Source organism: Dipodomys spectabilis, unplaced genomic scaffold (genome assembly GCF_019054845.1).
Source record: "Dipodomys spectabilis isolate Male_0828 unplaced genomic scaffold, ASM1905484v1 ptg000054l, whole genome shotgun sequence".
Taxonomy (NCBI): domain Eukaryota; kingdom Metazoa; phylum Chordata; class Mammalia; order Rodentia; family Heteromyidae; genus Dipodomys; species Dipodomys spectabilis.
Genome location: NW_024870731.1, coordinates 11,409,831 through 11,437,527, shown reverse-complemented (window position 1 = coordinate 11,437,527; position 27,697 = coordinate 11,409,831). Strand labels below are relative to the sequence as shown.

The 27,697-nt window shown below is 33.8% G+C and overlaps 1 protein-coding gene across 7 annotated transcripts in view; it reads left to right on the top strand.

Annotated features, from left to right (window-relative positions):
• The window catches only part of Tbc1d5 (TBC1 domain family member 5), a 484,073-nt gene that overhangs the window by 251,395 nt on the left and 204,981 nt on the right, over positions 1 to 27,697 (top strand). For all 7 annotated transcript variants that reach the window (XM_042679822.1, XM_042679821.1, XM_042679819.1 and 4 more), the window contains one exon: positions 17,804 to 17,873. In XM_042679822.1, the coding sequence (XP_042535756.1) occupies positions 17,804 to 17,873 (70 nt within the window). The remainder of the gene's footprint in view (positions 1 to 17,803; positions 17,874 to 27,697) is intronic.

The following is a 27,697-nucleotide window of genomic DNA, read 5'->3' as shown; positions in this document are numbered from 1 at the left end:
CCCACCAAAGTTGTAAAGTTCGTTTTCGACATAAGGACTTGTACATCTCATTGTTGCAATGGGTTCACCTGTATCCCTATTTAAACGATTTGTTTTTCCCCTTCCCCTCCACAAATTATACCGACATCAAATATAGTGAAAGCAGGGGTTATACTGTGGGGGAGGGACATACAAAACAACAAAGAAATAATCTTATAAATGTGTTAGAAACAATCGCATGAAAGAAAAAAAACATTTGAATGCATATCTTAGGGTCCATTTCCCTAACATCACCTTATCTGACCTTTTCTGCTTGACTCAGACATATACTAGATATTGCAAATAAGGGAAACCATGGGACCTATGTTTCTTTGGGCCTGGCTTACTGATTTTCTCTGTTTTTAAATAAATAAGGAATACAATCAGTTCTACCTGCAGTATTTTAATTTTAATGTTTTTATTTCCTGTTTGTTATAAGCTTATTAAGAATCATATTTGCAAAAAAAAATCCCCTTTTGTTTATTACTAGTAAATAGTGTTTCCTCTTCATTGACACAGGCATTAAAGCTTTTTTAAAACATAACTACAGGATATTGCTCTGTAGTATTGCTTTTTATTGTTTGGGATATATCTATAAGGAAGTATTATTGAAATAAGAGATATAGACTCTATCTTTAAAAAGTATACACTATGATTATGTGATTAGAACTTTATTTAACTGATAAAAAGAATAAAAGTTTTTTGCTTCTGGCTCAATGTATAACAAAGTAGTCACCTTTAGCTGGATAGTTTGTGAACATGTGAATTTAAATGAAAACTTATAATGGTAAGCTTTGAAAACACATAAACTTGGAGTTAAATATAAGTCAATGTATGGTTGTGCTTTCTGAACAGAGATACAGAGACCTAGAAAGAGCATTACTCTCAACTTTACAAACATTTAACTTAAAAAGTGTACCACCAACATTAAATTCATAATTTTATTGAGCATACTGATTTTGAAATTGCAGAACAATGAACTTGCTCTGAACGAATCTATAAAGATACCAACTACTCATGTTCCTGGATAAGACAGGTTTTATACTGACAGAAAAAGGGCAGCCTTTCTATGATGGTCCTTACATTGGTGGAGGCTAAGTGTGCAATAATGGGAAAGGATGAAAAGCTATGAAAGCCACAAATATAGGGAATCTATACCCTCATGTAGGCTACCTTTTCATGAACCTCATCAGCTAGTCAAAGAAAATGCTTCCTGTTGTGCAGAACCACAGGCTCAATAAAGTAGCGACAGCGAGAGAAAGAGTAACCCTTTACATTCCTTTCCTACTTTTTTTTTTTTTTTTACAATAAAGCTGTATTCTGTCTGGAATGTTTCAGTAATCACCATTACACCAGTGAAACCTTTTTGCATCTGGGCAATAGGAATGGGAGACAAAACCCCTAATCTGTTGAGAAAGAGAGAGTCCTATCCACAGAGGTCAGAGCCATCAGAGAGGACAAAGTAGATATCTGAAGCCATAACCCATGATATTTAGAGTAAGATTTCTACAGCTAAAGCTAAATCAGAAGACTACAGCTAAAGCTAAATCAGAAGATCAAAGAATATTCATTCTCATCTATTTCTCACTCCCTGCTGCCAAGGTAAGTGTCAAATAATAAGGAACTTTCAAAAGGGAAACTGTAAGTACAAAGGAAGACATAGGAAGAATCGTTAAAAGCATGAAAAAATTTAAAAAAGTTTATTATCAATCTAGCCCCTCATTTGAACACAAGTTATCACTTGAATTGATTCTTCTTTGCACTGAAGCTGCCCATGGCAACCATAGGCTTTAGTCCTAGCTCCACTCCTAATGATCTTAAACCTTAACTCCTGTGCTAACATTCTCATTTACAAACAGCTTAAAGAAGCGACATTCAAGAAATAAAGCAGTCAAAGCAGAATGTGATTGGAGAAAGACACAAATGTTGAAACTGCTTTATTTTTTTCAAAAACAAATACTTTGTGATGGAAAAACAGATTGTCATATGTAACACTAAAGCAAAAGTTAGGGATTCATTTATGTGGATTATTTAATAACTGTGATTAATAGATTAAAGGCTCTAAAAGAAAAATTGCTCAACATGGAGATTCGTATGGTTAATTTCATCAGTGAGATAAAATTATCTGAATCAAATGTCCTAGAAATGAAAAACACTAACAGAGATGATAAATGCTTATGATAGTGTCATCAGTAAAATGGACAGATAAGAAAAGATGAATGAACTACAACACAGATCAATAGATATTACTCAGCTAGAACACAGGAGAAATAACAATGAGGCAAACAGAGCAAAGCACCAGGAACAATGAAATGATATCAGATGATTCATATAACTGGAATCTCAGAAGAAGAAAGATAAAAAAGTGTAGAAAAAAAACTTGAAGAAATAATGCCTGATAGTTTCCCAATATCAATGACAGATAATAAGCCACTGATGCCATGGTTAAATAACACAAGCAGAATGAATATAGAAACTACATTTTAAATGTTCTATTAATGCATTTTTATGTGTCAACTAAAATAAGCTAGAACTTCAGCATGACATGATGTAGTCAAACATATAAAAAATAAAATGCAAAGAAAATCTTAGCAGCAATAACAAAAAAATTACTATATATTGCTGTAGCAATCAGGAGTGGATGGGTCAGAGGGTAGTGCTGTGTTTAGTTTTTTGAGGACTTGAGTGGTTGAGTAAGCTTACATACCCACCAATAGTGTAAGAGTTTCCTTTTGGCCACATCCACACCAGCATTTGTTGTTAATTTTCTTGATAATGGCCATTCTAACTGGGGTGAAGTGGAATCTCTGTGTTGTCTTAATTTGCATTTCCTTTATGGCCAGAGACATTGAACATTTCTTCATGTGTCTATTGGCAGTTTTTACTTCTTCTGAAAAGTCTGTCTTTAAGTCATTAGCCAAAGAAGTAAAGGACCTCTATTGTGAAAACATGAAAAATTTGAAAGAGAAAATTGAATATTTAAGAAAATGGAAGGAACCTCCCTGTTCCTGGCTTTGCATAGCAAAGGACATAGTTAACAAGATAAATAGAAAGCCACCAGAATGGGAAAAGATTTCTTCCAACTCTGCATCAGACAAGGGTCTAATACCCAAAATATACTTAGAGCTCAAAAAATTAACCCCTCCAAAGTACACTGTCAAAGAGCACCACATTTTTAATGCACCAAAATATAAACTAGACTTTTAAGAATCAGACTTTATACATGTAAGAAGAGAATAGACACATAGATTGATAGATTAAAACAGCCTAGAAGCTGGGCATCAGAGGCTCATCCCAGGAGACTGGGATCTAAGGATTGCAGTTGGAAACCAGCCAGGGCAGTATAGTTTGTGAGATTCTTATCTCCAATAAACTAAGAAAAAGCCACAAGTGGCACTGTGGCTGAGATGGTAGAGTGTTAGCCTTTAGCACAAACAGGCTCAAGGACAGTAGCCAGGCCCTGAGTTCAAGCCCCAGGAGAAGTGGGAGATAATATTTTTTTAAAAAAACAGCCAGAAGTCGTTATGTTGAAAACGAACTTTACAACTTTGGTTGGGGGGGGGGGGGGAGAAAGGGGTGGGGGGCAAAGGTGGGAGGATGGGAAGGGATGGGAAGGGGAAACAAAGGAGGAGGCTACAATGCTTGATAAGAAATGTTCTCATTATCTTGCCCATGTAATTGTAACCCCTCTGTACAGTATTTTCACAATAAAAAAAAAAACAGCCTAGAAATAGTGCCAAAAGAATATACTGGAGCTGGGAAGGTGGCTCAGTGGCAGAGCGCTTGCCTTGCATGCCTGGAGCCCTGGGTTTGATTCCTCAGCACCACATAAGCAAAAAGAAAAAACCGGAAGTAGTGTTGTGGCTCAATTGGTAGAGCGCTAGCCTTGAGCTGAAGAGCTGAGGGACAGCGCCCAGGCCCAGAGTTCAGGCCCCACGACCGGACCCCTCCCCCCCCCCCAAAAAAAAAGAGTATAGTGAACTGACTTTTAAAAATACAATATTATTAGCCTGGTGCTAGTAACTCACATAAAAAATATATTAGCCTGGTGTCAATGGTTCACACCTTTATCCTAACTACTCAAAAGGATCATGATTCCAAGACAGCTTGAGCAGAAAATTTCTTGAGATTCTTGTTTCCAGTAACCCTAAAAAAGAGAAGCTGAATGTGGAATTGTGGCTCAAGTGGTAAGAGTACTAGTCTTGAACACAAAAACTCAGTCATAATGCCTAGGCCCTGAGTTCAAGCCCCAGGCCTGACACCCCTCCCCCACCAAAAAATATATCATATATTACATATTTAAGATATATATATATATATATATATAATATCTGTGTCAAGTGTCATAATATCCCCTGACTTTAATTATAAAATTCATTGATTTTTTTGGGCTGGGAAGGTGGCTCAGTGGTAGAGCGCTTGCATTGCATGCACGAGGCCCTGGGTTTGATTTTTTTAGCACCACATAAGCAAAAAGAAAAAAGCTGGAAGTGGCACTGTGGCTCAAGTCGCAGAGCGCTAACCTTGAGCTGAAGTGCTGAGGGACAGTGCCCAGGCCTAGAGTTCAGGTCCCACGACCAGACCCAAAATAAATAAATAAATAAATAAATAAATAAAATTCATTATCATGGCAACTGATAATGCCATCCTACTTTAGAATATATGCATATTTACATTTCCTTTTGATTCCTAGGATAATTGCTGCGTCATATGATAATTTTGTTTAACTTTAGGAAAAACATGTTGTTCATTAAAATGACTGCAGCATTTTACCTACCAGTATTATACAAGGGCTATTGTTTCTGTACAATAACACTAATATTTTTATTTTTTATTATTATAGATGCTCTAGTGTGTTAAGTATTGTTCCATTATTCTTTTAGTGTCTATGCTGAGCCATATGTTTTTTTTTTTCCTGTTTCACCCTTTTTTCCCTTGAGACATATTATTCAACATTTGTGTATCTTCTTTGGTGATATAGATATTCCAATCTTTTTCCCAATTTTTAAATTAATTGTCTTCTTGTTATTTTTCCTTAATTGTTATTGTAAAGAGGTACAGAGCTGTTACAGTTCCATAAGTCAGATAATGAGTACATTTCTTTTTGACCAATGTCATATCTTCCCTTGTTTCCTCCCAGCTTTTCCTTCCCACCCCCCCCCCCCCAAGTTGTATAGTTCATTTTCCACATAGTGCCTAATGAGTATTACTGCTGCATTTGTTTACCTTTTGACCCACCAATTGTGTACTCTTCCTTACTCTCCCCCAAACAGATAGACTTACATACAAAGCAAAAGGTGCAGAAATCAAAGCGACAAAGGATATGAAAAAATAAAAGCAAAATAACAAAAAAAATCTCATTTGCATTTCTTGGAGTTCACTTCAATAAGCATCATTTTATATGATCATATGTACATAGCTATTGAGCCTTCCTGATACTCTCCTTTCCTGAGAATATCCTTCTTTGGTCTCACTGTGTGAATGTCTAACATCTTGTATAATTTATCATATCCAAGTACATTTTTTTGTTGTTTACCATCCAGTGTGTTTACTTGTAGATTTATAAGCACATTTGAGTTACAACAAATGAGGGAAACCATGCAACTTATGTTTCTTTGGTTCTGGCATACTTCATTTAATATAATTTTTCCAAGTCTTTCCATTTCCTTAGGAATGGTAAAATATCATTCTTTCTGATGGAAGCATGGAATTTCATTAAGTTATAATAAGTCTAATTAAAAATTCTTTTTTCAGAAGCATTATTTTCAAATACAGATTCCTAGTCTGTAATTTGTGTTTTCTTCTTCCTTCCTTACTTCCTTTTCTTCCTATAATGTGGCTTGAACTTAAAGACTAATACTTATTTGCTCAAAGTTAGAGCTCTATCATGTAAGCCATGCCTCCAGTTCTAGCTTTTGGCTGGTTAATTGGAAAAAAAGTCTGGGGAATTTGTGTGCCTGCGTTGGATCTGAAGAGTGACTCTTAAATCTCAGTCTATCAAGTAGCCAGGATTATTAGAAGCTACTGCCTGGCCCTTTTTATTCCCTTTTCTTGCCTTACTGCAAGACCTATAGTGCAGTATGGAGTAGAAGTTACTGAGAATAGACTTTATTTCCTTATTTAGCTTTGTGGGAAAAATCACTCAGTGTTTCTCATCAGTAAATATTTTTAGGTATAGTCCTTTCATGGCTGGATGAAGTTCTTCTCACTTCAGGCTCTGCATTCAGTATCATTACAGGTAAAGGGTTAAATGTAAAAAGTAGAATCTCATGACAAGTATTAAAGAACTTGGAGCACAGACACAGCACAGACATACTCATTTTTTTAAAAGAAGAAATTGAATGTGTTTTCAATCTTCAAATTTAAGTGAGACTTACGCAAAAACACAGCAGATAAAAGTAAAAGGGAAAACTGGTATATAGGCATAGAAGAAGTCACTTTTCTTTTACATCTCGTTGGTACAATTAAAAGGCAAATGACAAAATGGGAGAAAATATCTGCAACCTGCAAAACAAAATCAATTTTCTTAAGACTTAAAGCTTTTAGAAATGAATCACAAAAATATATTTCTTTAAGAAGGTGGTGGGCTGATTTAATTTTCTTATTGATTATGTTTTCTGTAGAAAAGAAAGCTAACCAGAGGCTTCCAGATTTTTTAAACTATTAAAACGGAATATATCTTTATTTTTTTTTTTTTGCCTATAGGACTACATGTGGACATAAAGGGGCTGGGGATTGTAGCACTGCCTAGATGAATTGTCATACATTCTGAAAGAAGAGGAAGTCAGTATTCTGAAATACTTCAATCCAATTCATCTTAAAAGATGATTTGTCCAACTATTTTTCTATGTTTTAAGGCATCCATGGAAAGATTTACATACAAAGTTATATATAATGTTATTTAGAACTGTGTTGTTTGTTATACTCAGGGTTGAATCCAGGGCCTTACGCCTTTAGGTAAGTATTATTTCACTGGAACCAGATCACAGGCCACTCTTCCTTTTTTAAAATATATTTTTGTTTTATTTGTTATTATTTTTTTTAATATTTTTAATTTTTTTATTTGAGACAGGACTTGGCCCATTTTTATCTGGCTACCTTTGAAGTTGTGGTCCTAATCCCATAACATGGGATTATAGGTAGTGCCACAATCTCCAGCTAGAATGACTGCTAGAGACAACCATCTACTAGTAGAAGAATGGCCAAATAATTATATGATATGCATTCATTACTGTGTTAAAGTTTAAAATTTTTCTGTAATTTTTTTAAATGATAGAGGAAAATTTCCCATCCGTAGTACAGTGAAATACTGTATTTTATGGTATTTTATAAGAAAACAAATTATTTTCACACGTAATTGTATTTTTATTTTTTATTAATAAGTTTTTTTATTGTGAAAATACCATATAGAGGGGTTACAGTTACATGAGCATGGTAATGAGTACATTTCTTATCAAGCATTCCTCCTCCTTAGCATTCCTGCCCTCCCATCTCTCCACCCCTCCTGTAATTGTATTTTTTGTTGGATCCGGTTGTGGGGCCTGAACTCTGGGCCTGGGTGCTGTCCCTCAGCTCTTCAGCTCAAGGCTAGCGCTCTACCACTTGAGCCACAGCGCCAGTTCCGGTTTTTTCTTTTTGCTTATGTGGTGCTGAGTAATCGAACCCAGGACCTCATGCATGCAAGGCAAGCGCTCTACCACTGAGCACCTTCCCAGCCTGTACTTGTATTTTTTATTCTCTCCTTTTTCCCATTCTTCTTTCCCCTCGCCTTCCTCTCTACTGTGGTTTGAATTCACGGATTTCAGACTTGCTAGACTGGTGTTGAACCAGGATTCTAGCCCTTTTGTGCTGGTTATTTTGAGGTAGGGTCTTGCTTCATTTGGGGGAATATGCTAGAACTTTGGCTCACCTATCTCAGCCTTCTTATCATAGCTGGAATGACAGGGGCATGCCATCATATCCAGATTACACTATTGAGATAGAGTCTCATAGATTTCTCTGTTCAAACTGGCTTAGAATCCCAGGTTCCCATGTTGCTAGAATAACAAGGATATACCACCAATATTGGTTGAATAATATTTTGGTGTATATACCTGGACTGACCTTATCTATGATCCTCCCAACTGAGCCTCCCAAGAAAGTAGTATTAGAGGTTTGAGGAACCACCACCGAACTTGTGTCTCTCTTTTTCTTCTCTTTAGTTTTGTCTTAATAATTTCAAGTGCACACATTTTAAAATTGTGTGCGTTTGTTTTTAGTTGGAAAAATAAAACTAAATAAAAAGATAACTAGTACATCAGGCTAAATTATTTTCAAATTGTGTTATAATCTTTTATTTAAGTAATCTTCAGTATTTGTGCAGAAATTATATTTGATTATAACTAATGAGATGATAATTATATTACAGTGGTAATTTATACAATGCAGCTATAAAAAATGTTTTTGAAATGTTTTGAATTTTGAAGATTTAGTGGGAGTCTATTGCCCTATGTATCCCTTTAGATCTGTTCATTTTATTTTGTATAATTTCCTTTGTTCTCTGAGTTGAATAACTTCTGTTGATCTATCTTCTGGTTCACTAACTCATTTGTCCACCATCTCCATTTTGTTGCTGTACCTATATAGAGAAATTTTTGAATTTTATATATGAATTTTTTCCAGTTCTAAAATTTCTATTTGACCTTTCTTAGTCATTTTTGTTTGTTACTTTAAGTTTCAGGGGTTTCATTTTATTTTATTTTATTTTACTTCAATGTTATATAACATTATATAGAAAAAGTTGTCATTGTTAGTCCCAATATCTGGATCATTTCAGAGTTGATTTCTGTTTATTGTATTGTACTTTGAGATTTGATCATGTTTTTCTAGTTCCTGATGCTATTATGGAAGTTTAGATTGTGTCTTAAACATTTTGAATAATTTTGTTAGAAAATTTTGTTAAAACTCTAGAGTCTGTTAAATCCTAAGAATGTATGTTTCTCCCTCATTATTCCGCTCCCTTCTGTTTCTTGTTTAAGCAAATAATAAAACTAGTTTGTTTAGGGCAGCACTTCTGTATCGTCTTCTGTGTTTCAGTATCAGTCTACTCTTCAAGGTCCTTTCTGTATTTTTGAGATCTACACCTTGCCCTTAAGTGTTAGTCTGAATTACAGCTCAGTTCTCAATTATTTTCCTTTGTTTCTTTGAGAACATTTTAAACCTGTACAGTTTGGGAACAAGCCCTGACTTTCTGTCAGATGAATCCCTGGGTCTCGTGCTCTCTGCTGTTGGATTAACCCATTCTGTTAGTTTTAATCTCATGCTTTTGCACAGTTACAGATTAGGCTTACTTTCTGGCAAGTAATGATCAAGCTGTGTTATTAGACACCATCCTGAAACTCCAAGAGTTCTATACGTCAGGTCTTGCATTCACCCCTGTATGTCAAAGAGACCACGGTGAAAGCAGAGAAAGATTTTTTTTCTTTTACATGTCACAAATACACCATCGGAAGATACACTTCAGTACATCTCTAACCATTTTTCACTTCAGGAGTACAGAAATTGGCTTTAGATCAAATAGAGAGATGTAAATTGTTATCATTGCATCATTTGAGGGAACAGAACAAGTCACTGTTCCTTGGAAGAGGGTCTGTCTTGGATTGTTCTCTTTGGGGAAATTTTATTTTTGCCACAAGATGATGAGAAAATGGAATTGTCCATATGAGGAGCAACTTGCCTTTGTTACAAAATACTTACAGGTAAATCCTGTCTTTCCTGGAGCTCAAAGTGGCTTCAAAGTAACCATGGGAGGGAATAGTTCAAATCAAAGAACACAGATGCATAGTTAGGACTGGAGAGCTAACTTTTATTTAGTCTACTTTTAGTTAATTCACAAGCCCAGCAAAACATCTTTTAAGTAGTTGCTCTTTATAGTGAAAGAAATGGGGGTGGGAGGAGCAACTAAAAATTCTCCACCTATGCTTCCAACAGAAGCATTTTACTAGTCTTGCTGTTTATCAAAGTGCTGCTTTCCTTCAGTATCTAAGGCCACTGTGCCACTGATATTTCCCACCAACTGTGACAGAGTGCTTCTGGCCTATCACAAATCTGGAAATAAAGAGAGGTAGAAGATTCTTCCAATACAATACACTCACACAGAAGTCTTTTTTCCTTGTTCATGAATAGTGGAATTCTTTTGGAATTTTTGCTCTTTGTGCACCCAAGGTCCTCTGCACTTGGCTCAGAGTTGGGAGATAAAGAAAGAAATGGAACAGAAAACTCATTTTCTAATTACCCTAATACTCTTTGCTTTTCAGAGCTTTCCAGCAGTTAGTTTTTATTTACTCATTCATTTATTTTGTGTCTGTGTGTGCCAGCATTGGTTCTTGATCTCAAGATCTTATGCTCTCCCTTGACATCCAAGGCTGGTACTTTACCACTTGAGCCACACATCCATTTCTGGCTTTTTGCTGGTTAATTGGAGATAAGAGTGTCATGGACTGTGCTCCAGCTGGCTTTGAACTGCAACCTCAGCCCCCAGCCTCCTGCAGAGCTAAGGTAGCAGGTATGAGCCACTTGCACTAGGCTGAGCAGTTAGTTTTTTTTTCACTGAATTGTTTTTGTACTCAGTAGAAGAGTGATACTACAGTGGTGCTCAGTCTGGAAAGGGACTGGACATCCTACTAGTAATCTGTGATGTGCTATTTCTTTTGTATGTGTATGATTCAATGTCTGTTTCATTGTGCAACCAATTTTTAATCTGTGTTAAAAATCAACTAACTAGCATAAAATAATTTTTACTGTGTATGAGAACATATGATCAGAAGCATATTTACTTCTACCCTAGAAAGAATTTCAAGTTATATTCTGTGTAGAGTCTCCTAGAAGTATAGACTGAGTTGTCTCATCCTCTTTTGTTAGGTTATCCCATAATTTTGTCCCTAATGCATTTTCCCTCTTGGCCATTTTCATCCAGTTTTCACATTAGCAGCCAGAATTACTCTTTGCAACCATGGATTATTTTTTCAACATTTGTATACTTTTTGTTGCCTTCTCATTGTAATAGAAAAATCCAGACTTCTTCCTTATAAAGCCCTAATTATGTTGTCTGCCTTATAATACAGTACAAGTATGCCACTTCCAACTTCCAAAGACTGTGGACTTTATTTTCTTCTCTAAATTCCAGCTTCCTCTGTAAAGTCATTCCAAGTAGTTCTCCTTTGCCCTGGATGTTCAGGGGATGTTTTTAGAATTTCAAATAAGGTACCCCTTTTCTTTCCAGAGAGGTCCCTCCCCATAGTACTCAATGTCCCAATATTCTACATTTTCTTAAAGCTCTTAAAATACCTCAACTTAGCCTTCTACTTATAAATTAACTTCTTTGTGTTTTCTCATGTCCCTCCAGACTTTATCCTGCTTTATTCATAATAATGCTTACATTTCCCAGAATTGGAACTATTATTCTGGCTGATAGTAGACAGTAAATATTTCTTGAATAAATGAATGGTTCAAGTGTGGAGATATCATGCTCTGTGATCAACTGCCATGCTTATCATAGTGTTATCGTGGTATCATCTATACTCTGTCATCATAGTCATCTAGTCACTTGTCATCCACACTTCTTCCTATACCTACTTATATATTACTTCACTCTGAAATTCAAGTGATCATTTAAAACACTGCAGATCTAATTATATTCTGTTTTCTGCATAAAATCATGATTTGCTGTTTTTATTGACATACAAGCCAAAATGCATAACATGACATAAAATCTTGATGATTTCTTAGAACCTTGCTGATTTCTAGTATAATGCTGTTTTTGGTTAGTGACCCCGCCACTCTCATACCATTGCTATAAAGTATACTATCCTGTATAACATATTCAGAATTATCATTTTTACCTTGCTTTAACACATACAAGTATACTGAATATTCAGCAAATGGGAATGCCATAGATTTCCTTTCTTTCTTTTTTTGTTGTGGGGAGAATCATCATTGGAACTCAGGGCCTTGTGATTGCTAGGCAATCACTCTATCACTTGAGCCATGCCTCAGCTCAATTAGATACTAGTTTCTAATATGAGCTCATCACTCTAATATCAGCCCTAGAATATTGGCAATGTGCAACACATGCCTCTTATGATTTTAAAATCCTAGGAAACCTGTCACATGATGCATATAAACTGCAAGTTTATATGAACAAATGCATTTATTAATTAGATCCCATTTACAATTTTTGTCTAGATAACAGTTTATTACTTTAGATAAAGTGCTCAATAAATGATAACTACTACTTTTATATTCTATCAGCATAATTTAACTTAAATACAACTTTTCTTAATAGACATGTTTGAAAGATGTCATTATTGTTTACATGTTTACATATTTCTAATAATAGTATCAAAATTGCCTCCATTTTTGAATAATTATTATAAAAAAATTATAAATAGGAGTACATATATAGAATTTTTGAAAAACATACAGTAATTCTTGAATAGCTATAATAAGTTGAAAATAAAAAACATTATTTTACAAACCAATTTAATTTTTTTTTTTTTGGTCGGTCATGGGGCTTGAACTCTGGGCCTGGGCGCTATCCTTTAGCTCTTCAGCTCGAGGCGAGCACTCTACCGCTTAAGCCACAGCGCCACTTCCTAAAATATTTTTAAGTTTGGTAAATTTTTAAAATTTGATGTTGTACTTGAATATTTTCAATTACTACATTTTAATATAGTTTGTGTTTTGTTAGGCTAAAGATTTTTGTTATTTTGGGTTTTGTTTTTGTTTTTCGAATACTGGGGTTTGAACTCAGGCTCTTGGTTCTAGCCCTTTCTTTTTTGCTTAAAGATAATGCTCTACATGTCGAGTCACACTTCCTCCATTGGCTTTTCATGAAATAAGAGTGTCATGTCCTTTCCTGCTCTGACTGCCTTAGAACCACAATGTTCATATCTCAGCCTTCTGAAAAGCTAGATTAGGGGCTGGGAAGGTGGCTTAGTGGTAGAGTACTTGCCTTGCATGCATGAGGCCCTGGATTCGATTCCTCAGCACCACATAAGCAAACAGAAAAAAGCTGGAAGTGGCGCTGTGGCTCAAGTGGTAGAGCGCTAGCCTTGAGCTGAAGAGCTGAGGGACAGCGCCCAGGCCAAGAGTTCAGGCCTCATGACCGGACCCCCCCCCCCCCCAAAAAAAAAAAAAAGAAAAAAGAAAATGAAATAGGATGTTAATACCTAGTATGATCCCTATGCCTATATTTAGGTGCTAACTAGGTTATTCAATGATAGGGTTAAAATTTTGTAAGTATTAGGTACTCTGAAAATCTAATTTTTTTGAATGATAAGACACTATATTTAAACTTTCATAGCCATTGTGTAAAACAAATGGCCATTTATATTTTGTTAAGAAGGCAAACTAGGTATAGTGGCTTACACCTGTAATCCCAGCTGCTTTACTTGGGATATAGGCTTTGGGAGGATTGCAGTTTGTGGCCACCCAGGCAAAAGTTATCAAGACTCCCATCTCAACAAACACAAGTCATCCAAGGTGGTCACATTGATAGTATCATGTACACAGGGCATTTAGATAGAGGGCCCCATGCCATCCCTGAGCAAAAACAAAACCCTATATGAACAATAACTAAAGCAGAAATGGCTGGAGATGTGGCTCAATAGGCCTTGAGTTTGAACCCAAGCCCAAATGAAAAAGGAAAAACTGATTTAAAAAAAAAATACAGTGGAGCTAGGCTCTGGTGGATGACATCTGTAATCCTAGATACTAAGGAAACTGAGATCTGAGAATCACAGTTCAATTTTCTTTGCTGTTTTCTCAGACTCTGAAACCCCCATCATTTATGGGTTGATCTGTTTGCTGGTGTCACACAGTTTTCTCTCTCTTGGTTCACTTTTTTCACTTTTTTGCTTCTGAGACTTGATAATTTTAACTGTTTTGTCTTCAAGCCTGCTAATGATATGCTGTGCCTTCTCACACCTGTTTGAACCTTTTTAATCAACTTCTCATTTTAGTTCCTTACTAGTTTGAGAATTTCTGTCATTTCTGTCCTTTCAGTTTATTCTTCTTTCATTGTTTTGCCTGTTTTCCTCTTTGAGCAAACTTAAGACAGTTGTTTTCAAATCATTGTCTATTAAATTCAATTTCTTAACTCCTAGTTTGTTTGATTCCTTTGAATTAGCCATATTACCTTGTTTGTTGTATACCTTCTGATTTTTCTTTCTGAAAAGTTAACCTTAGTGGTTAGAATATTTACTGATAATATTGACCTTTTTTCACTAAATTTAACATGTGAATATAGTTTAGTTTATAAAGGATTCTGAACTTCATTAAAACATTTCAATAGTTGTTGGTATTTCCTTTTAAAGACACAAAAGCTGTCAAGTCTTTACTATTCCTTATAGGTTTGTTTTCATCTTAGTTTGAACAAAATCATTTTCCCTTCCTACTGTTCAATTTCATACACAGTTGATAACAATTCAGAGATAAAATCCTTTTTTATTATGGAATACTTGTAGAATTCATACTTAATATGATGTGATACTTTACACCTCAATGTTTTCAGATTATAGATTATAGATTCATGTATTTGTACTGTTATTCTGGCCATTGCGCATTTAAACTAGCTTAAAGTCTCTGGTTTTTCCTTCATGAAGCAGAAAGATATCTGATATCAAAAAATAGAATAAATGTTAAATATTGAATATAATTGTTCATGTATTTAAATTGCATAAACTGTATCCATATTGTTTTACTCATTAGTTTACATTAGCTGTTGAAATACCTTTTAAATAGCATTTGAATTATAACATTTTATTGTTAGATAATTTTTTTCAAATAAGTAAAAATCGGTTATCTTAAACCACATTTAGGTCATTGTGCTTCTTAATCATTTAAAATTTTTGTAAAAAATTAATACTCTGTGTGTGTGTGTGTGTGTGTGTGTGTGTGTGTGTGTGTGTGTGTGTGTGTGTGTGTGTGTGTGTGTGTGTGTGTGTATGTATGGGTGTGTTTGTTATGGGAAAGCAGCCTAGGAATCCTTGTTTCATTTATGGCTACCCGACAACTTAGTTTAAGACTTAGAATAACAACTAAAAATGTCATATTAAACTCGCTTGCACCCTCTGTTGTCATTTTTGGGAACACTACATGTGTTCCCATGATTTTATTGTTATCACAGTTATTTATGTCCCTGAGAAAATTAATACTTCCTGTATTATAATTATCTCTAAATTAAACTCAATAGTGGTGTAATATTGTTCATAATTCTTACTTGTTGTTTCTCTATGTTACAGATATGTTTTTGTCATGTAACAACTTAAATGAGAGATAAGATTTTCTATTTGTCATTGATTTCTCATAGTTTTAAGCCTGTTCACATGTTTCCACAAACTAAAGTCTCTATAATATACAGTACACTGTATTTTCCCTTTTCCATGTTCTATTTGTAAACCTTTCAATAGTCAGACAATTGTCTTCATAAACAAGAATCTGGAATCGTCCATTCTAAGATTAAGAATTTATAAGTATGAGGAACAGATGTTTTCATAAATATTTGCTATAATTAATTTCAACTAGAGGATTGAGGAAACAAAGCAGTTTTCCTGCTTCAAAACTTTATTGATTTTCCCCCCAAATAACGAACTCTGAAATCTTTTTTCTAATATTATTAGTGAAACAGTTGTACTCCTTATTTGGTATGTGTCTGAGAAAGAACAACTGGGGTTTTTTTTAAACCTTTTTTTGTACCTTGAACTTTACATTTAATGTGACATTTCATTTGGTAATGGTTTTAAACCAAAGAAAGCCTTTGTAATATGATGATAAAATTTGGATGTTTGAAAAATCATGTTTCTTATTTGGAGAGTTTTATATTTGATCTTAAATATCATCTTAAAGGAAGATTTATTCTATTGATGAGATTCTACATATTTAAATAGCCATAATGTTTAGTTTTAAGGAGAATCAAGGCTCATATTTTAAATGTATAATGTAGTGTTTTTTCTATGCCGATTATGGAATGCTTCACAGGAAATGTCTGCAAGCTGTTAAATAACATGTGTTATAGGAAACTTTCATTTAACAAGTCAGAGAATATTTTTCCTTGTCTTTTTTATTTATTATAATACTATTAACTTTAAAAGAAGAGGTGTTAATATCTTAACCATATCTTCCAACTTCATCCTGTTTTGAAAGAATTAAAATCTATATAGCTAGATTAGTTACAAACATTTTTTGTTTTTGTGGTTTGTTTTATTAATAGTTACTACTTTGAATGCTATGATCCATTTTAGGATTAAAAATCTTTGATACATATTTTGAAAAAATAAGAGTTAAAAATTGAATAATACTCAGTCCGGTTCTCATCTTTCTAAACACCTTGACACAGCTACAAAAATCTTGACTTATCTCTCAGATTTCAAATGTATAAAAAATAGGTAGTTGTCATTAAAATTGCATTTCAGCTTTCATTAACCATTTAATGAGTGGCATAATTACATAAGTATGGTAACTTAAGTACTAGACTTAATAATTTAAAATAATCTTACTTTAATCTGAAAGCTCTGATCTCCACTGGTACCTAAAATTTTTCAATGTAGATTGAAAGTATAAATTAAAATTGGACAAATCATTGTATTTTATTTTTTAAATATTGTAAGAATGACTGTAACCTGATGTTTAAAAGCTACATTGCAAGGAATAGAAGTATAAAATCAAACTGAATTACAGCTCTCACAATTTTATTTTGAAGTATACTATAGCTACATAAAAACTAGGTTATATTTTTCATGAATTATTAAATTAATTATTAAATATTTTATATTGGGGCATTACTAAATGTTAAGAAAATGTACTGATTTTATTTTTATTCTATACTGATTTTTAAACTGATGTGTGAATTTATCATTTATTAGATTTTATTTTTTTATGTTTTGTATGTTTTTTTATTGTAAAAATGCTGTGCAGAGGGGTTACAGTTACATGAGCAAGGTAATGAGTACATGAGCATTGTTGCTTCCTCCTTTGTTTTTTTCTACCATCCTTTCCCTCCCACTAGAACTACCCACCCCTACTGCCAAAGTCATAAGGTTTGTTTTCAACATAGTGTTTTGTACATCTCATTGTTACAATGGGTAACCCTGTATTCTTATTTAAGCATATGCATACGATATTTCTTTTTTTCAAAAAGTATTGTAAGTGTTACTATAGGAGACACAACTGCCCATTTCTATGGGGGTTTTTTATATGTTTTAAATTTCTGAGCTTCAAACAGTTCAAACATAAAGCTAAAAGTTAAAACATGAAGTTTTTTTGGGGGGGAATCATTGATTATACTATAAAGTTAATTGAAATTTGTTCTTGATCACCGTCACTGCTTTCCAAGTCTGGTTTCTGCTTTTCCTCTGCTTAGGAAATTTCTACATAGTGGAAAAGTGAGAGGCTAGCAAAGGGAGATAAGAGGTCTTCTTTGAGCTGTACCAGTGGTGAGGATAAGTGATCAAGATTACTATTAAAAATTGTATTTTTTGCAAACAGCTTATAATTAAATGGTTTATAAATTTTAGTTTATGATTCTTGAGACAAAAGTACCATACTTGTTTCATTAATGTTACTGATTAATGTTTTTCCTAAAAGGCTCTGAATGTTTACATTCGAAAGTAGTTTGGGAAAGATTAAAAGCAACTATGCATGCTTTGGGAGACTATTAGAGCTCTCAGATACTTTTTCAGCTGAAATGTTCAGTTTTCTAAATTTCATTATTTCAGTGTTTATTTCAGTGTTTTTATTTTTTTTTCAGGAGATTCAAATAAAAATGGAAGAAGAACAAATTCAACCTTAGACTGTGAGGGGACTTTTAATTCATATAGGTAGGTGATAAGTAAATGGCTGCATAATTTTATAAGCTAAAATATAAAACATGATCTTAGAGGATTATAATAATAATCTTAGAATAAGACTGCTACTTGTGCTTTAAAAGAATGATGTATGTGAAGACCATTGTGATGATAGCTGATTGTAATTGTTTCTAGATTTAACAAGTATCTGTAAAGAAAATACAATAAATTCTTGAATAAAAAGCGATAAATGTTTATATCTGTGGTTAGCTTACAGTAGAGTGACTCAAGTGAATGTTCATGTAATAATTAAGCTCCATTATATTCCATTTTATAAGTCTGGATTTTTTATAATATGGTTCTTCTAGTACTACAAGTTTTTCTTTGTTGAAGTTTCTGCTAATACAGAGTATATTGCTTAGGAATGTCTAAGAGAGCTTAAGAATGGAATTTGTGTTTTATCTAAGTATTGTTTGTTAATATTCTAGTTGGGGACATCAGCAAATAGGAAAGCTAGATCTCAGTAATTTTTAAACTAGCTGCACTAAGGATTGGGATCATGGCTCAGATAGTCGAGTTCAAACCCTGGTGCCTTCCTCCTCTCAAAAAAATGAATACACTAGTTAAGAATAATGTATATTTTATCATTTTTGGTAATGGCTTCCTTATGACATATTTTTGTAAATGTTGATTAATTTTTGTCTCTTGTATCAGGGAAATTCAGGAAGACAAAGATTCAAGTTTTTCTGGTAACATTTGAAAATTGTATACTGAACTAAAGTGGTATAAGGACTTAGTCATTTTATTTTATGAAAGAAATATCCTTCAGAGTCAATATTAGTATATTTATTTTTATTTCTTTTTAAATTTTATTTTATTGTAAAGATGCTGTACAGAGGGGTTACATTTACATGAGTAAGGTACATTTCTCATTGAACATTGTTACCCACTCCATTGTTGATCTCCCACTATCCCTTCCCTCCCATGACTCCTTTTCCCCAAGATAATTTGTAAAGTTCATTTATGACAGTGTCCTGTATCATTGTTGCAAGGGGTCATCCTTTGTACTTCTTTCAGCATTTTGTTATTTCCCATCCTCCAATCCAGATAAACAAGATGGAGGGTACCAGAATCAAAGACAGAGATTGCCAGGGATAAACTAATGGAAAAAGAAAAATCAAATAATGTAAGAACAAAGAACTAGATACAGTACATTGGCGATATCAAGGTTAGCAGCTAAAAAAAAAAAGAAAAGAAAAAGACCTGTTGTTTCCATGTCTTGGAGTTCATTTCAATTAGTATAATTTTTTATGTCATATGTTCATAGTTCTTGAGCTATTATGATTCTCTGTCAGGACTAACCTAGGCTTATACTAATTATTACAAATGAGGAAAACCATAGAGCCTATGTTTCTTTGGGTCTGGCTTACTTCACTTAATATGATTTTTTTCCAAGTCTTTCCATTTCCTTACGAAAGGGGCTTAATATGATTTTTCACTTAATATGATTTTTCCAAGTCTTTCCATTTCCTTACAAAAGGGACGATGTCATTTTTTCTGATAGAAGCATACAATTCTGTTGTGTAAATATACCACATTTTCTTGATCATCTATTGCGGGGCATCTGGGTTGGTTCTGTATCTTAGTTATGGTAAATAAATGGATAGGGCATAGGTCGAAAATTCCTAAATAAAATCTAGAAACAAAACAAATCAAAGAAAGTCTGAATAAATGGGATCACATTAAATTACAGAGCTTCTGCATGACAAAGGACATAGGCAGCAAGATAAATAGAAAGCCCACAGATTGGGAGAAGATCTTCACTAGCTATACAATAGACAAGAGTCTCATATAAAAATATAACTACAGCTCAAAAAATTAACCCCCAACAAATCCCCAGAGAAACAACTACCCCATTAATAAGTGGGCTAAAGAATGAAAAAGAGAATTCTCTGGAGAGGAAATAAGCATGGCCAATAGACACATGAAGAAATGTTCAACTTCCCTGGCCATAAAAGAAATACAAATCAAAACTACATTGTGATTCTACCTCATCCCAGTTAAAATGACCATTATCAAGAAAGCAAGTAATAACAAATGCTGGCGGGGATGTGGCCAAAAGGGAACCCTACTACGCTGTTGGTGGGAATGGAAGCTAGTTCAACCACTCTGGAAGGCAATATGGCTTTCCTCAAAGGACTAAACATAGAGCTCTCCTATGATCCAACAATCTCCCTATGGGCATCTATCCAAACGATCTCAATCTAGGACACACTAAAGCTACCAGCACAACTATGCTCATTGCAGCATTATTTACCATAGTTCAATATTAGTATATTTACAATTATAAATGAAGAGACATTTTAATTAGATAGTTTGTTCTTCAAATTAGTTACAATAATAATAAGGTAACAACTATAAAACTTAGATAAGAACCATTATATTCTTGGAAACTCATTTGAATAGTAATAGTATTTTTTATATAGTAAATATGGAATTTATGCTTGTTTTACATTATCGTTTGTAAGCATATTCTATTTTCTTAATTGTCATTATTTTCTTCATATCTTTGACAACTCTTTAGCATCTAGAAATTGCTCTTGCATGTAGGGAGGCACCTAATATAGTAAATGAAAATTTTTACAGTTTGTTTATGAATTCCAAAATGAGATGATAATTGAAATACTTGACATCTCTAAGTTTCCAGTATTATACCATGTTAGATTGGTATACAAAATGTCACCAGTTCTACAAAAGGCTTTTTGCCATGTTGTTCTAAAAGGTATATCACAGCAGCATAGCTCATATGTAGGCATTATATTTTCACTGTAGCATTCTACCTTATAAATGTTACAATTCTCTAAATCTTTCTTTTAATCTTGAAGTATAAACTAACACTTGAAATATTGAATAATAGGCAGAGTTACCTATCTTAATATGTCACTGTTAATCACAACAAAAATGAAAAAAGAGAAAATAAAAGATAGTTAAGAAAATATTCATTATTTGGCAATCTAGCACAAGAATACTAATATATATGTAATCCATGGTGTTAATAACATTAAATATGAATGAAATAAATAGTACAAATGGAAAAACATTTTGAAGGAAGAAAATTTCTGCTTATGTTTTTATGTATTGTTGATGAATTATATTTTATATTTGTAGTTTAGCTAATTATAGGAAATAAGGACATAACACTTTAAGAAGAGTGTTTTCATATAAAGACATAGTGTTGCATTATAGTTCATTTTGTCCTTGTCCTTGAATAGTTTGAGGACTAAAATAGCTTAGTATTATTGAATAATTATATTCTTAAATGAGCTCTTAATTCGAGTCTATGCAATAAATATTAATGTTGTTAACTAAATTTTTAAATCAATGATTGTCACTGTTGTAAGGTTGTGATACTAATTTTTATTGTAATTAAAAAAGCAAGATAAAAAGATCAGATAGTAAATACAGTACATCAAAGTGGGTCTTTCTTTTAAAATTATTGTCAAGGTGAATGTACAGAGGGGTTTTAATTACATAAGCAAGGTAATGAGTACATTTCTTCTCAACCTTGTTATCCCTTCCCTCAATTTTTTTCCTAAGTTCCCTCCCCCCAAACCCCCTCCCCAAGTTGTACAGATCATTTCTAACTTATTGCCTTATGTATATCACTGTTGCTTTGGTTCTCCTCTAGTCCTGTCTCTTATCATTCAGTTGTTTCCCTTCCCTTCCCTAAGTGAAACAAACGTACATATTGGCAGACGAACTCTGTTAGGTAGTATCATAGTATTTAAGGTGTGAAATGAGTATTTTCTAGTCAGTAGGCAACAGCTCTTATAATTAGCTTACTTATGAATTTGACAGTTGGGTTAATTGTAGAATTCATAAAAACACAGCTCTAGGAGGGTATATTTTTATATTAACAGACAGAACCTAGAAGTTGTTGCTGAGTCACATAATGGCAAAAGAGTTGTCAATAAAATTTACTTTTGAAATAAAATACTTTTCTGTTGTCATTACTGTTCATTTAAACCAACTAGAAATAGATGGTCAGAAAGAAATATACATTTTTCTCCCAGTCCTCATATAGCCTTTTTTGCAGCAATTCTACTTTTGTATGATTTCAACTGCCTCAGAAATCCCAGTCTTTCTTTCTAGTTAAAAATCTTAGCACCAGCAGCCTCTCAATTTATGCATACTTGCATTCAGTGTAAATACTAGTTTTAGTGTCTCATCTATAACATGAATAGTATACATTTTAAAGTATTTTATTCTCTTTAAGTAGTTGTATGAAGGAGTTGCCATTCACCAAAGCAGTTAGTGAATACAGCATATCACTGTCACATACCCCTTTCAACATTCTTACCCACCCCTCTGAAAGCACCCTTTTCTTATTTAATTTTAGGTTATGTATTAACCTGGCTCTTTCCCACAATGTTTGTAAAGATTAAGCTAAAGTATGTAAAACAAAACCTCTGAAAATTTAAATGCAGAACCTTGGTACCATTATTTTGTGTTTATCCAGTGAGAACTGGTAACTTCGTTGCTTCAATGTTTGCAGCATTTATTGAGGTTTTATTAACTTGTGAGTTAAGTCTCAGATCAACACACTTAAAGCATTTTTTAAATTTTAGTTTACTGGTATTGTGTATTTAGATCGCCAGATTTCAAGAGGCCATAATCTTTCACTCTTTCTTGTTTGCTTTCAAAATAATATCTAAATATAGTATATTGGTTGAACTATTGATTGAAATTATTTTGAAGACTTTGAACAAATCTTAACCTCAATTTCCTCACTTTATATAGTGAGGCTAATAAAACATATTGATACAAAGAGTATAATATAATGTTATTTGCTGAAACAAATGAATAAATAGTAGTCACTTTTATATTATCAGTGCCATCATTTTCATTATTATTAACCTTTTGTAATTGTAGAACTTTGTTCAGGGTTCTAACGTACAGAGACCAGAAGGGAGAGGGGAAAATTAGTTCCTATAGTAAAATAATGTTTATCTGTTAATAGCTTAAGAACAAGCTCAACCTGAGGTGTGAAGCTCTCAATTTCTGATTCAGTGTTTCATGTTGCCTTTGTATATCAAACTTTATACCTAGAAAAGGTGCAGGAGAGATGCTTTACTACTAAAACCAGATACTGATATCCAGAAGTTTAACAAGTTTTGAGTTTTAAAATCAGTAGATCCTAACCATAGCCTCATGTCCCTAATGCTCCTAGACCTATTTTTATAGCCTAAGAGGCTTTACTTTGGATTTGTATCTTGTGGTTTTGATTCATTGATTCAGATATATAGAGCACAGGTGTAATTAACTCTTAAGGCACCAATGTTATTATTTATATGATGCAGAGCAAATAGTAGATAGTGTTTTAGACTTGAAGTTAAAATTTGAACATAACTCTCCCATCTAATTTGCAGATGCTGTGCTAAAATGGAAACTTCACAAAAACCGAAAAGACACTTTTTATGGACTGTATTTTGTACCTTTTAAGACCTAGTATTAATGTCTTCTGTCAAATTATGTTTACTTTATTTCTTGTGTAATCATTAAAGCTGAAAGAACTTTGATGGGTATGAAAGAAGAGCATGAGTTTCCTGTCTCAGTTTGCATTAGATATGTAGCTTAGGGAGTGTAGCACAGAGCTGAATGGTAGAAGGAATGTTTTTTCTCTAGCACTCCCTCCTCTTCCCAAGGGCAGCTGACCTTCTCTTCGCCAAAAGAGGCAAGCCCCTTGCCAGCACATATGACTACAGACTATTACATTAATCTGTTTAGCTGTAGTACCAGCTGCTTGCATGTTTTTAATTATCTTATTAGATGATATAACAGTGACCTATGAAATAAATTGAAGGTGAACATTTTAAAACTTTCTATTGTACCATGCTCCTAAATATCTTTTAAAATCAAATTTAATTCTAGAAAAGTTCACAGGAAATCTATATTGTTTTGGAGTTGGATGTAGTGCTTTTTTATGTTCTTGAGTATATCATAATTTCCAAGATAGAAAATAGCTCCACTTTCTTTCATTTATTGATAAAACTTAAATTGTGTTTATATAGCCTCAAATCCATGGTAAATTTGGCAGTCAATTTAGTTATGAAACACACAGACCAGTTATTTGGTATTCTCTTAGAAACACAAAATGTTGATTATTTTTCACATATCATCTTATCACTGTACAAATGGCACAGAAATAGAATAAAAAAATCATTGTAGGAAGTGGCGCTGTGGCTCAAATGGACTTGCCTTGAGCTGAAGAACTCAGGGACAGTACCCAGGCCCAGACCACGACCAAAACAAAACAAAACAAAAAATAATTGTAGTTTCTTTTAAAAATAGCTTTGTACATTATATTTGACTTTCATTCTACTGCATCATATAGTTTTTTTTTAACTTAATTTCAAGTGTCACCATTCATGAGTGTATTTTCCCAATCTGTGTTTTTCTTGAAAAATGTAATATCTTTGAGACTTTTGACAATTGAAGAATTTTCCAGTAAATTATTCCAATAATTTGTAAATATTCTGTTGAATTCAAGAGACACACAAAATAATAAAAAAACAGTTATTTAGTTATAAATCATAGCCACTAAACTGATTGTAATAATTAAGAACCCTGAATTTTTGAAAACAAAAATTATTTGGATACGAAAACTGGTCACAAAATAACTCTGTGTACCTTTTTAATTAACTGGTTTTACAACTGGAGTAATGGTGTGACTTGATACTTAAAAAGACTTAAAGACTTGAATACTTAAAGTGTCACATTATGATTTGTTTACTGTTTTTTCTTCCTTTCCTCCCCCTCTTTCCTTCCTCTATCCCTCCTTTTCTTCTCAGTGTCTCTCTCCATTTCTTTCTCCATCTCCTTTTTTCCTCAGCCCCTCCCGTCCTCCCTCAGCCCCTCCCTTTCCCATTTCCAGTGCCTTACCTGTGCTTCCTTATTCCTTCTGTTTTACTATGTAATAGCCCAAGCTGACCTCAGACTCCTTGTTAGTCTATTTTAAGCTTGAGATTAGGCTTCATCCTCATTCCTCTGTCTACCAAGTACTGGTATTATAAGAGTGTTCCACCACACCCAGTCACACATAATGACTTTTTTTTTAAAGAAAAATATTCATTTCTTGATAATGATAATTTCTTCATTTTATTGTAAAGATGCTGTACAGAGGGGTTACAGTTACATGAGTAAGGCAATGAGTACATTTCTTGTCAAGCATTGTTACCCCCTCCCTTGTTGTTCTCCCACTATCCCTTCCCTCTCCCACCTCCCTCACCCCCCCCCCCCAAGTTGTAAAGGTCATTTCCAATATACTGTCTTGTGGGTAACCTTGTTACAATGAGTCATCTTGTGTCTTTATTTCAGTGTTTTGTTATTCCCCTCCCCAAATTAGACAAATGTATATACAAGATGCAGAGGATGATTTCTTTTCTATAAGACAATTATTTTGATAACAATAATTTCTTCTTCTTTTTAATTGTGAAACTACCATAAAGAGGAGTTACATGGGCAAGGTAATGAGTGCATTTCTTATCAAGCATTGTTACTTCCTCCTTTGTTTTCCCTTCCCATCCCTTCTCATCTCCCCGCCCCCCTCCCCCCTCCCACCCCTCTCTGACCCTCCCTACCCCCCCCCACCCCCTACCGCCCCACCCCCGCGCCAAAGTTGTAAAGTTCATTTTCGAGATAACGACTTGTGCATCTCATTGTTGGAATGGGTCCACCTGTATCCCCATTTAAACAATTTGTTTTTTCCCTTCCCCTCCACAAATTATACCAACATCAAATACAGTGAAAACAGGGGTGTACCGTGGGGGAGGGACATACAAAGCAACAAAGAAATACCTTATAAATATGTTAGACACAATAGCAAGAAAGAAAAAAAAAATTGAGTCCTTAACTTGGGGTTCATTTCGCTTAACATCAACTTTTCTGACCTTTTCTGCTTGTCTCAGACATATATTAGTTATTGCAAATAAGGGAAACCATGGGACCTATGTTTCTTTGGGCCTGCCTTACTTCACTTAATATAATTTTTTCCAAGACTTGGAAAAATTTATATTAAGACTTGATAATGATAATTTCTTAATAATGATTGAAACTTCTGAAGTTTCTTTTCTTTCTCAATATAGTATATCCTTCAACTCACCAAATCATGGCTAGATGGTAAAAAGATTTTTTTAAGTTACTGCACATTCATTCAGCCTTTTGTTTCTAAAAGTTAAATCTTTTTCTTAATAAAAAATACATTCAGTTGAACATTATCAAATCTTTGAATAAGTCTTAAAAATTAAACTTCAAGTCCTACTACAAAGATTTTATGTATCTTGTTTATTGTAATTAATAACAGGTGTTTACTTATTTATATTAAGAATAGAACCTAGGGACTCACATGTGTTAGCCAAGCACTGTACCACTGAGCAACATCCCCAACTTTTTTACTTTGACACAGCGCCTCCCTAAATTGACCAGGCTGGGCTTTAAGTACCTTTAAATACCTTCTTAATTTGCATGTTAGAAAGTCATATATCACTAAAATAACATTGAAGTAGTTGTTTAGTATATTTGAGAGTTATCAGAGCTAAAATCTTCTTTGTATAAAAGGATTTAACATTCATAAATCTGGGTTCTTCTTAGAGCTGTTATACAACTTTTACCAATCTTGTTAATTTTAAGAATGTGGAGTCATCATAATTAATTTGCTACAGCTTTATGCTGAGGACAACTTGAACTCTGTCCCTCTCCTCACCACCCAATCATCAAGTTCCCAAACCCTCTTCATTCTAGTGACTTTTCTTCAGTTTCATAGCTTAAAAAGTAGAAGAGGAAAAAGAAGGGCCTATAATTGATCTTGCCTGATATCTAGAGCATCACTTTTCTGTTTTTTGTCATGTTGCCTGTATTTTTGTCATGATTATATTATTTTATGACACAAATCAAATTGTATCATTCTTTTCTATTCTTTTGGCAATGTGGAATTTGAACTCAGTGCTTTGTGATTGCTAACAAAAAGCTCTATTACTTGAGTCACACCTCTACCTATTTTGCTTTTGGTTATTTTTCAGATAGGGTCTCTCATTTTTTCCCCCTGGGCTCAATCCTCTTGTCTGTGCCTCTGAAGTAGCTGGGATTACAAGTATAAGCCACCATACCCAACCACAAACTATATTCTGAAGAATTTTTCTTTGTTGTTGTTTTCAAGGTACTATATGATTTCTTTTTTTTTTTTTTTTGTATCTCCCCTACCCCATAGTTTATCCCCTGTTGTCATTGTATTTTATTTTGGTACCCTGGGTATTTTATATACGTTTATCTGAACTAGGGAAGGGAAGGGGAACAACAAAATGGTGAGAGAAAAAGGACAAAGTGAGAACATACATAATAGCAATACTCACAAAACAATATGTTGGAAATGATCTGTACAACTTGGGGGGTGAGATTAGAGGAGGGAGGGAAAGAAGGAGAAAAATGAGAGAGGGGGTAACAAGTTAGACATGGAATGTAATCACTACCTTACTTATTTAACTGTAACCCCTCTGTACATCACCTTGACAATAAAATTAAATAAATTTTTAAAAAAGAATAAGTATGTAAGCCAGGTGCCAGTGGCTCACACTGGTAATTTTCACTACTCAGGAGGCTGAGATCTGAGGATTGCAGTTTGAAGTCAGCTAGGACAGGAAAGTTCCTGAGACTTTTATCTCCAATTAACCACCAGAAAACCAGAAGAAGGGCTGTGGCTCTAAGTGGTAGAGTGGTAACCTTGAGCAGAAGAGCTCAATGACAGCACCCATGCTCTGAGTTCAAGCCCCACATCTGACCAAAAAAAAAAAAAAAAGATTAAG